Source organism: Ranitomeya variabilis, chromosome 2 (genome assembly GCF_051348905.1).
Source record: "Ranitomeya variabilis isolate aRanVar5 chromosome 2, aRanVar5.hap1, whole genome shotgun sequence".
Lineage (NCBI taxonomy): Eukaryota > Metazoa > Chordata > Amphibia > Anura > Dendrobatidae > Ranitomeya > Ranitomeya variabilis.
In genome coordinates, this window is record NC_135233.1 from 1080329372 (window position 1) to 1080342385 (window position 13014).

At 48.1% G+C, this 13014-nt stretch overlaps 1 protein-coding gene across 1 annotated transcript in view; it reads right to left on the reverse strand.

Annotated features, from left to right (window-relative positions):
• LOC143808726 (cytochrome P450 2K1-like) overlaps positions 1-13014 on the reverse strand; it is a 73570-nt gene that overhangs the window by 18414 nt on the left and 42142 nt on the right. Inside the window, exon 7 of the mRNA XM_077291667.1 lies at positions 5011-5187. Within this exon, the coding sequence (XP_077147782.1) occupies positions 5011-5187 (177 nt within the window). The remainder of the gene's footprint in view (positions 1-5010; positions 5188-13014) is intronic.

Sequence of the window (13014 nt, forward strand, 5' to 3'; positions counted from 1 at the left end):
GAGCAGTCATGTCATTGACAACTGCAGCGCTCTGATCTCAGTACTTGCCAGTGTACATTGCTCACAAGTTCGGGTATGAATGCTGCGGCTGTAATATCAGCTAGTGACCTGTTCTTACAGCTCCCATAAGTCACTACTGCAGTTCTGGTGCTTGGACTTTTAATCACTGCACATCTGTAATTACTGTGATTCAAGAGTCGCGGACCACAGTAAGTAGTGGTGGCAATGAGAAATTTTAGTCCAGGTCACGGTGCTGGGCTACAAAAAGTTGGCACCAGTTCACAGCTGAGGAAACCACACATAGGAGATTGTCGTCAGAATATGACCCCAGTTTCCTATTGCCCATGTGTGCTGTATTTCCTGTGTGTAAGCCTCATGCTCTCACATATACACACCAGCAAATAAAAATAGCAGCCCTCCAGTGCCTAAAGTAATAAAGAAAAATACATTTTACAACAGTTATTAATTAACTTTTTAACAAAAATACAAGACATTAAAAAAAAAAATTCTGATACCTCTCCTTAACACAGGCTAATTAGAAAATCAATGGAATCTGTCTACGGTCTCGGAGGAGATTAGAAACAAAAAAAAAAAATCACATACAAAATGGCACAACACCAAGCTGAGCCCTTAGGCCTCTTTCACACATCCGTGTCTCTGGTACCTGTGGTGACACTCTTCACACATATCGGAGACATGTACATGCAGCGCCCCAGAGACCTGGTCTTTGCAGTGCTGACGCTCCGCCACTAAGGGGAGTGATGGTACGTCTGATGGCACTAAAGGAGTTCACCTGACCAGGTATCACAGTCACACATTACACTTCACACTCTGGCCACAAGGGGGAGCAAAGAGTTCTATGTATTAGGCCACTCCTCACAATCTGGTAAAACTGGGGGCTGGATAGGAAGTTAACCAGAAGCTGACTGGGTTGGATCCAGGCAACATCCTGTGGCAGAGGGTGTTGCAGGGAAGATTCAGGGGGGGGTCTCTGTCAGGGGTGGAATCCTGACAGTGGCCTAGCGACAAGGACAGAACGTTATGGAGCCGCGCCTGCACCCGTTGCGGTGGCATTCTAAGAAAGGAAACGAAGCAAGGTTTATTGTGGAGAAGTGAGAAACGAGATCGCAGCAAAAAGGAGATAAACCAGTAGGAGTCGTGCCTTAAGATCGTGGCAACATCCTACTGAGGCACGTAGCCGGTGGCCGGAACACCGAGGAAGTATTGGGCTCCAAGCAGTGCTTCAAACAGCGGCAGGACAGTTGATTATAGGTTGGCTGTCTCACCTAAATCACCTAAGCAGACATAGGGGGCAATTGTGGGAGAGGGGCGACGCTAGGGTCCCGGAAGAACTCCACGCCTACCCGTCATACGGGTGCGTCCTAGCCATATCATCTGGGGGACGGAGAAGAACATCAGAACAGATACAAGTTGTGAGAAAGAACATCAGAAACAGACAACAGTTGTGAGGACTATCCCGTGGTGCTCAGCAGGGAGGTACTACAACACACAGGCGCTAGAAGGTAGGCACTGATTTCCACCTGCAAAGGAAACTCTGGATGTGCCTTCGGACCAGCCGGTCTCAGCCAGCCCTGTTAGCAGTACTCTGGATTGCAGACCCTGAAGCCTTCAGTAAAGAGGTAAAGAGACTGCAACCCTGTGTCCTCGTTATTCATCGCAACCTGCACCACGCACCATCATCACACCTTTCATTGGACGCCCCTTAGCAGGGTCACGGACCGGGTCTAGCCACCGTGACAACCCCAGGACTGAGACAGAGAGGCCTGGGATCGAGTACCCCGTGGCCCTGCATCTGGGGGCCCTCCATACACACGTAGACCCATTCAAATGAATGGGTCTGTGCACGTCAGTGTTTCCATGGACTGTGTGTTCCACACATAGACCTTTCCATTTTTTACCGTCAGCACTAGTGTTGAGCATTCCGATACCGCAAGTATCGGTTATCGGCTGATATTTGTGGTATCCGATACCGAGTTCCGATATTTTTGTCATATTGGAATTGGAAGTTCCCAGTGTATGGTTCCCAGGGTCTGGAGGAGAGGAGACTCTCCTTCAGGCCCTGGAATCCATATTCATGTAAAAAATAAAGAATAAAAATAAAAAATATGGATATACTCACCCCTCCGACGGAGCCTGGACCTCAGACGTGCAACCGGCAGCCTCCGTTCCTAAGAATGAGCGAGTGAAGGACCTGCAATGACGTTGCGGCTTGTAATTGGTCACGTGAGCGGTCACGCGACCAATCACAAGCTGCGACATCATCGCAGGTCTTTCACTGCTGCCGGTTACAGCGGTTACTACCAGGGCGCGTCAGAGGGTGAGTATATCCCTATTTTTTATTTTTATTCTTTATTTTACACATGAATATGGATCCCAGGGCCTGAAGGAGAGTTTCCTCTCCTTCAGACCCTGGGAACCATCCAGGATACCTTCGGATACTTGTGTCCCATTGACTTGTATTGGTATCGGGTATCGGTATCGGCGATATCCGATATTTTTCAGATATAGGCCGATACCATCCGATACTTTCAAATATCGGAAGGTATCGCTCAACACTAGTCAGCACTGATGGCAAAATGTCGGACTTTAGTAAAACTGTCATCATTCTCATCTGCTCATGCCAATCGCCGGCAGAGCAGGAGAAAATGATGAGAGCCAGCTTCAGCACCTGCTGCCGGCAGGGCCGTATTTAAAGTTTCTGCTGCCCTAGGCACTTTTAGTGCTGCCTCCCCCTTTGGCGAGTATGACACTATCGGCAGTGACTTTGGCAAGAATCGCTGATGTGAAAGTCGCCTTTTGCAGCAGATCGGGCAGTTTTTCCACATCTGCCGCATAATGGATCACTTACGGCAACTCTGCGTTTGGCTTCATTCATTCCCTATGGGATTTGCGGCACTTGCTGTGATCTGGCAAATGTGGTATCATACCTCCCAACTTTTGAAGAAGGGAAAGAGGTATGCAGCAAATTTTAGGCCAAGTCACTGACCACACCCATTTCACAACTAGTCACACCCATATCCAAGTCCCAACCACAGCCATTTAGCACTGCTGATCACACTGTTTCATATACAATAATTATAACCAAAAAAAATTATGGCCACACAGTGCTCCATACTGTATAATGGCCACACATGATGCTCCATGCTGTATAATGGTCACACATGATGCTCCATACTGTATAATGGCCACATATGATGCTCCATACTGTATAATGGCTCTACATGATGCTCTATTCTGTATAATCGGCGGCCACACATGATGCTCAATACTGTATAATAGCCACACATGATGCTCCATACTGTATAATGGCCACATATGATGCTCCACGCATACTGTATAATGGCCCACCCCCCTCCCATCCTGTATGCATGGCTCTTCTCCCCCCCATGCATGGCTCATCGGCTCCCCGCTCCCATCATGCATGGCTCATCTCTCCCCCCCTGTATGCATGGCTCATCTCCCCCCCTCCAATCCTGTATGCATGGCTCATCTCCCCCTCCTCCCTGTATGCATGGCTCTTCTCCCCCCCATGCATGGCTCATCGGCTCCCTGCTCCCATCATGCATGGCTCATCTCACCCCCCTCCTGTATGCCTGGCTCATCTCCCCCTCCCTGTATGCATGGGTGGCTCTGGCTCATTTCCCATAAACCCCTGTACGCGTGGCTCATCGCCAGCTCCCATCTTGCATGGCTCATCATCTCTCCCCCCTGGCCAGCTGCCCCCAGGCTCCATGCATGACTCATCTTCATCGGCTCCCCGCCGCTCCATGCTCCTATCTTGTATGGCTTGGCTGCTCCCCATCCACGATCCTCCTTCATCCTCCCCCCGCCGTCCTCCCACCCTGGCTGTCATCATACTCACCTTTGTCCTTTTCCACACTGCGCGGAACGGAATCCTCTCCACGTCTGTCCTGACGCAGCATCCTCATCCTGTGTGAGCGGTCAGGTGGTACCGCTCATTAAGGTCATGAATATGCGCATATTCATGAACTTAATGAGCGGTACCACCTGACCGCTCACACAGGACGAGCTGCAGTCAGCAGATGCTGAGACCAGACCAGGCATCGCTGGAGCTAGCTAGGTGAGTATGTATGATGACTCACTCATACTGTATGATGTCGGGGCAAGGACTCGCGGGTGGGCGGGGGAATTAAGGTGACCCAGCCGGACTTTATAAAAAAACAAGCCTTGCTCTGGTGCCGCCCCCCGCATCGTCCCCATCCTAGGCACGTGCCCTCGGGTGCCTAGTGGCAAATACGGCCCTGGCTGCTGGGGAACAGCGCTTATGGTAGCGCTTCTTCTCTGGAGGCCGTCCGTATGGTAATGATGCGGCACTCAGGTGGCACACAGTTGCCACACGTGTGCCGCAAGTATTATATTCACAACAAACGGACACCGATATCTCCGGTACCGATTTTTCCGGTACTGGGAATAAACAGACGTGCGAATCTGGCCTTATGATCCATGGTTTTAAACAATCAGTAATTATTTTAGCAACAGCACCCCCACCAATCAAACCTTTTGGCATGTCTCCATTACACATCTAAAATTTGGTAAAAGTACAGTTACATTTTAATGATGTGGATTTGTAAATGTGATCTTCCATTAACTGTTAAGCCTCATTCGGACATTAGTGACTTTTCTCTCTAGCAAACAACAGACTGATTCAGTAGTGTTTTGGACCAGATTTGTCAGTTTAGCCGTTCATAATATAAATGTTTTATCAGTGATTTTATCGCATGCAAAAAATAAAAAATGCAAAGCTTCTTCTAGCCACCCATGTGCCGTCTGTGATTTTTAAGGACAGACTTGAATGTGCAATTTTGATTGGTAAATCCAATTGGAGGCTGACAGGTCCCCAAAATTTTTTCACAGACATGGACTCATACTACAATGGGTGCATCTTTTATTAAGGAAAAACATGGATTAAACATGTACATGAAAAATAAATGTACAAGTGAGTATTTAAGAATGTCCTATGTTAAATACCTCTTGTTGCTTGACAAGAAAAGCGTCTATCAGAGTCCTCTGATCGTTTAGGTCTAGCTGCTCCTTGTGCTTTGTGAAGGTCTCTGTAATAAACTTTTGGGTTTCAGCGGCATTTTGCTTGATTTTTCTGTGACCTCCTGGTAACCAGCGAATCAGAGATGGAAAAGTGTTGTACAACTGTGTTGGACAAACAAAATTAAACCATTACTTCCTATGAATCCTTTTCCATAATTGTTATGTCTTGTTTTAGCTAGACAGAGATAAGTAAATGTCCCGAAACTCATTTTAAGCTGGTTCATTCGAATTAACTGACAGCTTAGAGTCAATTCAAATACTTTAGGTTTGAATTAGACGGCAAGTAAGGGTTTGAAAATAATAAAAGATTACACTCACCCATCTTTGGTCAGCCTCCCATCTGTCCTCCAGTGGCAGCTCCCCGCTCAGTACACTTGTTACTCCCTTGTCTCATCTTTGAGTTGAGAATGTCTTCTGGTACTGACATCATTGATTTACTCACTACACAAACAACTGGCTGCCATTTTGCTTGAGTTGTATAAATAAAAGTCTAAATAGTTTGGGTTCTGGCATATTTTGGGGAAATTTGAAATATCTCATAGTGAATCAAATTTGTTGCAATTATCTCTACTAGACAGTGGCCTCAAACATAGTCCAACAACAAGTTGAGCATGAAGCAGCTGACAATTTTGGAAGTGCTTAGGCTTCATATACACATGGTATGGAGTCTGAATTTCCCATAAACCTACAGATGCAGATTAACCTAGCATGTATGATTGTTTAAGTAGGGATGAAGACGGATCAGCCATTTTGAAAACCAACATGCCCATTCTTTCTCTTTCTCGAGTGGGCAGATGTTATTGGACAATTAAGGTACTTCGTAGGACATAATTGGTGGTTTGTGATCTTGAGGGGACAATAAAAAAAGACACTGTACAGGTCTAGGAAAGAACCAAGGATGGCCTGAAATCTATATTACCATTATATTGTTGGTAAATGCAGCTAAATTGATCATATAATGTTAGAGTTGGAAGGGACCTTCTGAGTCATCATGTCCAACCCACTGTTCAATGCAGAATTCACTTATCTATTTCAGACAAATGTCTGTTCAGCCTCTGTTTAAAGACTTCTAGTGATGAGCGAGTAGCATTGTTGCTCGGGTCTCCCCAAGCATGCTCTGGTGATCTCCGAGTATTTGGATGTGCTCGGAGATTGAGCTTACATCCCTTCAGCTGCATGATTTATGGCTTCTGGACAGCCTGAATACATGTGGGAATTCCCTAACAGGCAGGCATTCCTCACATGTATTCAGCCTGGCTAGCAACCGTAAATCATGCAGCTGAGGCAATGAAAGCTAATTCTCTGAGCACTTCCAAATACTGTGAGATCACCTGAGCAACTAGTATACTCACTCGTCATCACTAAAGACTTCCATTGAAGGATAACTTACCATCTGTCATGACAGCCTGTTCCATTCGTGAATCACCCTCAGTGATGAGTTTCACCAATATTTCAACAATGGATATGAGCAGTTAATCTCCTATGTGACAAGTTCTCTCATTGGTCTACCAATATTCTATAACACTAAAGCTGACCATTCACAGTAGATGGCTCATGGCTGGACAATGCTTTGGTCTATCATTCGGCCGACAGCCTTCTCAATCAACACTCCCATAAACAGTAGTGCTTGTTCAGCTGAGCAAACGTTTATTCTTTGTGAGAAAGCTGCTGGCTAACAGTCGCACAGAGGCTTGTTTCCAGTAGGACAGTCCGAAATCGGACAAATGCGATTAACATCACTCTGGACCATAATTTGCCTCCATACACGGTATACCATTGCCCGAACCCATTGATATTGGATTGCTCGGCTGACAGTCTAATGATGTCTATGAGGAGCTTAACATTTTCGCTCTGAAGATTTCTCAACTTTGGAAGCACAACTGGCATAGGATAAATATACACTGCTCAAAAAAATAAAGGGAACACTAAAATCCCACATCCTAGAGATCACTGAATGAAATATTTCAGCTGCAAATCTTTATTCATTATATAGTGGAATGCGTTGAGGACAATAAAACATAAAAATGATCAATGTAAAACAAAATGAATATCCTATGGATGTCTGGATTTGGAATGATACTCAAAATCAAAGTGGAAAATCAAATTACTGGCTGGTTCAACTTCAGTGGAAATGTTTCAAGACAGGGAAATGATGTTCTGTTGTGTGTGGCCTCCACGTGTCTGTATGACCTCCCTAAAATTGCCAGGCATGCTCATGATGAGGCGGCGGATGGTCTCCTGAGGGACCTCCTCCCAGCCATGGACTAAAGCATTCGCCAACTCCTGGACAGTCTGTAGTGCAGCGTGACATTGGTGAATGGTGCGAGACATGATGTTCCAGATGTGTTCAATCACATTCAGGTCTGGGGAATGGGCGGGCCCAGTCCATAGCTTCAATGCCATCATCTTGCAGGAACTGCTGACGCATTCCAGCCACATGAGGTCTGGCATTGTCCTGCATTAGGAGGAACCCAGGGCCAACCACACCAGCATATGATCTCACAAAGGGTCTGAGGATCTCATCTCGGTGCCTAATGGCTGTCAGGCTTCCTCTGGCAAGCACATGGAGGGCTGTGCGGACCTCCAAAGAAATGCCACCCCACACCATTACTGACTCACTGCCAAACCGTTCATGCTGAAGGATGCTGCAGGCAGCAGATCACTCTCCACGGCATCTTCAGTCTGTGTCACATGTGCTCAGTGTGAACCTGTTTTAATCTGTGAAGAGCACAGGGTGCCTGTGCCAAATTTGCCAATCCTGGTGTTCTGTGGCAAATGCCAAGCATCTTGTACTGTGTTGGGCTGTGAGCACAAATCCCATCTGTGGAAGTCAGGCACTCAGGCAATCCTGATGGAGGTGGTTTCTAACAGTTTGTGCAGACACATGCACATTCGTGGCCTGCTGTGTTGTGAATTTGCTTTTTGGCTCCCTCTAGTGGTTACTAGTGATTTGACTCTGGGTATGTCAGTCATCCCTTGTATGCTCACCTGGGCCGTTAGTTCAGGGGTGTTGCTATATAAGCTCCCTGGACCTTCAGTTCAATGCCTGGCAACGTTGTAATCACAGCTAATCTGTTGTGGTTGTGCTCTTGTCTACTGATCCTGGTTCCTGCTAGATTAAGCTAAGTCTGCTTTCTTGTTTTTTGCTATTTGTTTTTGTTTGCATTTTTGTCCAGCTTTTACATAATCTGTATCCTAACCTTGCTGGAAGCTCTAGGGAGGCTGGAGTTCTCCCCCCGGGCCGTTAGACGGTTCGGGGGTTCTTGAATTTCCAGTGTGGAATTTTGATAGGGTTTTTGTTGACCATATAAGTTATCTTACTACATTCTGCTATTAGTAAGTGGGCCTCTCTTTGCTAAACCTAGTTCATCTCTGTGTTTGTCATTTCCTCTTACCTCACCGTTATTATTTGTGGGGGGCTTGTATCCAACTTTTGGGGTCTATTATCTGGAGGCAAGAGAGGTCTTTGTTTTCCTCTTCTAGGGGTAGTTAGTCCTCCGGCAGGCGCGAGACATCTAGCGACCAACGTAGGCATGTTCCCCGGCTACTTCTAGTGTTGGCGTTAGGAGTAGATATATGGTCAACCCAGTTACCACTGCCCTATGAGCTGGATTTTTGTACTTCACAGACTTACTTGTTCCTCTGAGACCCCCGCCATTGGGGTCATAACACTGCTGGTGGTCATTTTGCAGGGCTCTGGCAGTGCTCCTTCTATTCCTCTTTGCACAAAGGCTGAGGTAGTGGTCCTGCTGTTGGGTTGTTGCCCTCCTATGGCCCCCTCCATGTCTCCTGGCGTACTGGCCTGTCTCCTGGTAGAATGTCCAGCCTCTAGACACTACGCTGACAGACAAAGCAAACCTTCTTGCCACAACTCACAATGATGTGCCATCCTGGATGAGCTGCACTACCTGAGCCACTTGTGTGGGTTGTAGTGTCTGTCTCATGCTACCATGAGTGTGAAAGCTCAACCAGCATTCAAGTGACCAAAACATCAGCCAGAAAGCATTGGTACCAAGATGTGGTCTGCGGTCCCCACTGTCATGCTCACGCCCTGACTGGTGGGTGTGAGCTCGGGGATTTGTGGCCCCACTGTGCCACAAGCCAGACTACCCTGGAAGGGGCGTGACTGACAGCTGCCTGGGTTTTCGCTAGAGCCTCTGATGGTGAGGTCAGGCTTGTGCGGCAGGCAGCTGCCAGGTGCTACTCCAGGGTGGTGTCTGGCTGTGGCTGCTGATCCCACTTGGGAGACAGGAACACTAGGATTGGTGCGGGCATCAGGCAGGACTAGCAGATGAGCACGGATGAAACTCAGACGAGTAGGCTGGTACGGCTGAGACACAGAGCTGGCACAGACACAGGGCTGGCAGGTATGGCAGAGACACAGGGCTGGCAGGGACGGCAGAGACACAGGGCTGGCAGGGACGGCAGAGACACAGGGCTGGCAGGGACGGCAGAGACACAGGGCTGGCAGGGACGGCAGAGACACAGGGCTGGCAGGGACGGCGGAGACACAGGGCTGGCAGGGACGGCAGACACAGGGCTGGCAGGGACGGCAGAGACACAGGGCTGGCAAGGACGGCAGAGACACAGGGCTGGCAGGGACAGCAGAGACACAGGGCTGGCAGGGACGGCAGAGACACAGGGCTGGCAGGGACGGCAGAGACACAGGGCTGGCAGGAACGGCAGAGACACAGGGCTGGCAGGAACGGCAGAGACACAGGGCTGGCAGGAACGGCAGAGACACAGGGCTGGCAGGAACGGCAGAGACACAGGGCTGGCAGGAACGGCAGAGACACAGGGCTGGCAGGAACGGCAGAGACACAGGGCTGGCAGGAACGGCAGAGACACAGGGCTGGCAGGAACGGCAGAGACACAGGGCTGGCAGGAACGGCAGAGACACAGGGCTGGCAGGAACGGCAGAGACACAGGGCTGGCAGGAACGGCAGAGACACAGGGCTGGCAGGAACGGCAGAGACACAGGGCTGGCAGGAACGGCAGAGACACAGGGCTGGCAGGAACGGCAGAGACACAGGGCTGGCAGGAACGGCAGAGACACAGGGCTGGCAGGAACGGCAGAGACACAGGGCTGGCAGGAACGGCAGAGACAAAGGGCTGGCAGGAACGGCAGAGACACAGGGCTGGCAGGAACGGCAGAGACACAGGGCTGGCAGGAACGGCAGAGACACAGGGCTGGCAGGAACGGCAGAGACACAGGGCTGGCAGGAACGGCAGAGACACAGGGCTGGCAGGAACAGCAGAGACACAGGGCTGGCAGGTACAGCAGAAACACAGGGCAGGTTGATGTGGTGTATGAATGAACAGGTAGGGACCTGTTCACACTGGAGGTGCAGGTACGGATATGTAGTATGAAGGAACAGGTTGGAACCTGTTCACACTGGAGGTGCAGATACAGAAACAAGCCAGAAGGAAAGGAGAATGAAGGAACAGGCTGGGACCTGTTCACACAGGAAGAGAAGTTCAAGGCTGCAGATAGGAGCGGAAGAGCAGCAAGAGATAACATAGCAAAAAAAGCTAAGCAGAGCAGAACCGCAAGGAATGCGGAGAGGAGCTGCAGCAAGAGATTCTTGCAGAAGCTAAGCAGAGCGAAGCCACAAGGAATGTGGAGAGGAGCTGCAGCAAGAGGTCTCTGCAGCAGCAAAGCAGAGCAGAACCACAAGGAATGCAGAGACGAGCTGCAGCAAGAGATTACTGCAGCAGCAAAAGCTAAGCAGAGAAGAACCGCAAGGAATGCGGAGAGGAGCTGCAGCAAGAGGTCTCTGCACCAGCAAAGCAGAGCAGAACCACAAGGAATGCGGAGAGGAGCTGCAGTAAGAGATTACTGCAGCAGCAGAAGCTAAGCAGAGTAGAAAGGAGCAGAACCACAGGAGTGTGGAGCAGAGGTAAAGCCACAAAGGTACAGAGCAGGCAGAGCCGCAAGAGTGCGGAGCATAAGCAGACTGAGAACACAAGGAAAGACACAACAGGGAAGGAAGCCACAGACAAGGAGACCGAGATAAGACTAAGTTCAGACAAGGAAATGGAACAAGACAAGAAACAAGAACAAAGAGACAGGGACCAGGATATTCTGCCTCCTGGAGGGCAGAAAACAAGATCAAGGCAAGGAGAAAAGCCTCTAGAGAGGGAGTAACACAGAGCAAGGCCTGGCAAACTCAGAAGCTAAGCACAAACTGAGCTAACACATTGCACAGGCCCAGTCCACTGGGTGGAGCTGCACTAAATACTGGAGGCCTCCGGGCAATTGGTCAGGAACAGATTAGACAGATGCACCTGATTCCTATAAGAACCAGAGAGTTCAGGCGCCGCCCCCCTATGCACACAGCCAGGAAGCATGCAGAGAGCAGAGGCACAGAATATGGAGCTGGCGAGAAACAGAAACCACAACATGACCTGGAGCAGTGGGTAAGATAGTGTGAGAGATGAGAGGCCATGCCGTGATGCCAGCATAGTTGTTACACCAACCTTTAGAACCACTCCTTTATTGAGGGTGTCTTGATAATTGCCAATAATTTCCATCTGTTGTCTATTCCATTTGCACAACAGAATGTGGAATGGATTGTCAGTGTTGCTTCCTAAGTGGACAGTTTGATTTCACAGAAGCTTTATTCACTTGGAGTTATATTTTGTTGTTTAAGTGTTCCCTTATTTTCTTGAGCAGTGTATATACAATTTTTTGGTCAACAAAAGTGTCAAATAATGAAATATTACGGTAGGGCTATTCAGTATGAGTTGAAGTTGATCATTCCACTTCAACTGCAATCATTTAACATTAAAGGGTTTTGCTTTCTTATTAAGATATCACAGTGCATAGGCGATTTCTTGAGGATTGCTAGAGTCACATTGGTTGGGCTCTTAGGATAGCAGAGTACAGCACTTTGCCATGTCCTGTAGACTGAAAGAATGGGAAAGTTGGTGAACGCTCATGGCCATTGTGCCATTAAATAGAAGCACTGCAGAATAATGATGAGCGAGTATACTCGTTGCTCGAGTGGTCTCAGAGTATTTGTGAGTGCTTGGAGATTTAGTTTTTGCTGATGCAGCTGCATGATTTGTGGCTGCTAGACAGCTTTAACACATGTGGGGATTCCCTAACAACCAGGCAACCCCCACATGTACTCAGGCTGGCTAAATCTCCGAGCATGCCGAAATACTTGGAGACAACCCAAGCATGCTTGGGAAAACCCGAGCAACGAGTACACTCGCTCATCACAACTGCAGAACCCCATTTTAGAGATTGATGACAGGATTATTCGTCAGAGGACCCAACTAGATCAGCAAGTTATCACCAATCATGAGAATAGTTCATAACTTGCCAAGATGGGAATAATCTTGTAAGTCACACACTGGGACAAACAGAATCATACATATATTTCAATTTACGGCAGGCTGACAATAATGAAGAGGCAACAACAATCCCCAAGGGTGTTTTGTACTGGTCATATAACAGCCTCCTGAGCTACCGAAGCACATCTGCAATGTATCACAGCCAAGCCAGGAGTGATTGAATGGTTGGTTCTATTAGTGCCTTCTAGCCTTTAAAGTAAAAAAAAAAAAAAAACACAAAACAAACATTTAGTAATAATTACAGTGAGCAAGAAAAATGTATATAATTTTATGACCCAAAAAGACTGAACTATTCTAGGAGTGATATAATTTTTCCGGTTAGCCAAAAAAAGTATTTGCAGCTTTCAGAGCACAGTGGCTCCTTCATCAGGCTGGTTTACAGATGAATGACTGAAACAAGAGAACCCGCAGTCTTTATCTATTTATTGTGTACTAGATGGTGGCCCGATTCGAACGCATCGAGTATTCTAGAATATGCATGTCCACGCAGTATATTGCACAGTCCACATAGTATATTGGCCAGCCACGTAGTATATTGGCCAGCCACGTAGTATATTGGCCAGCCAC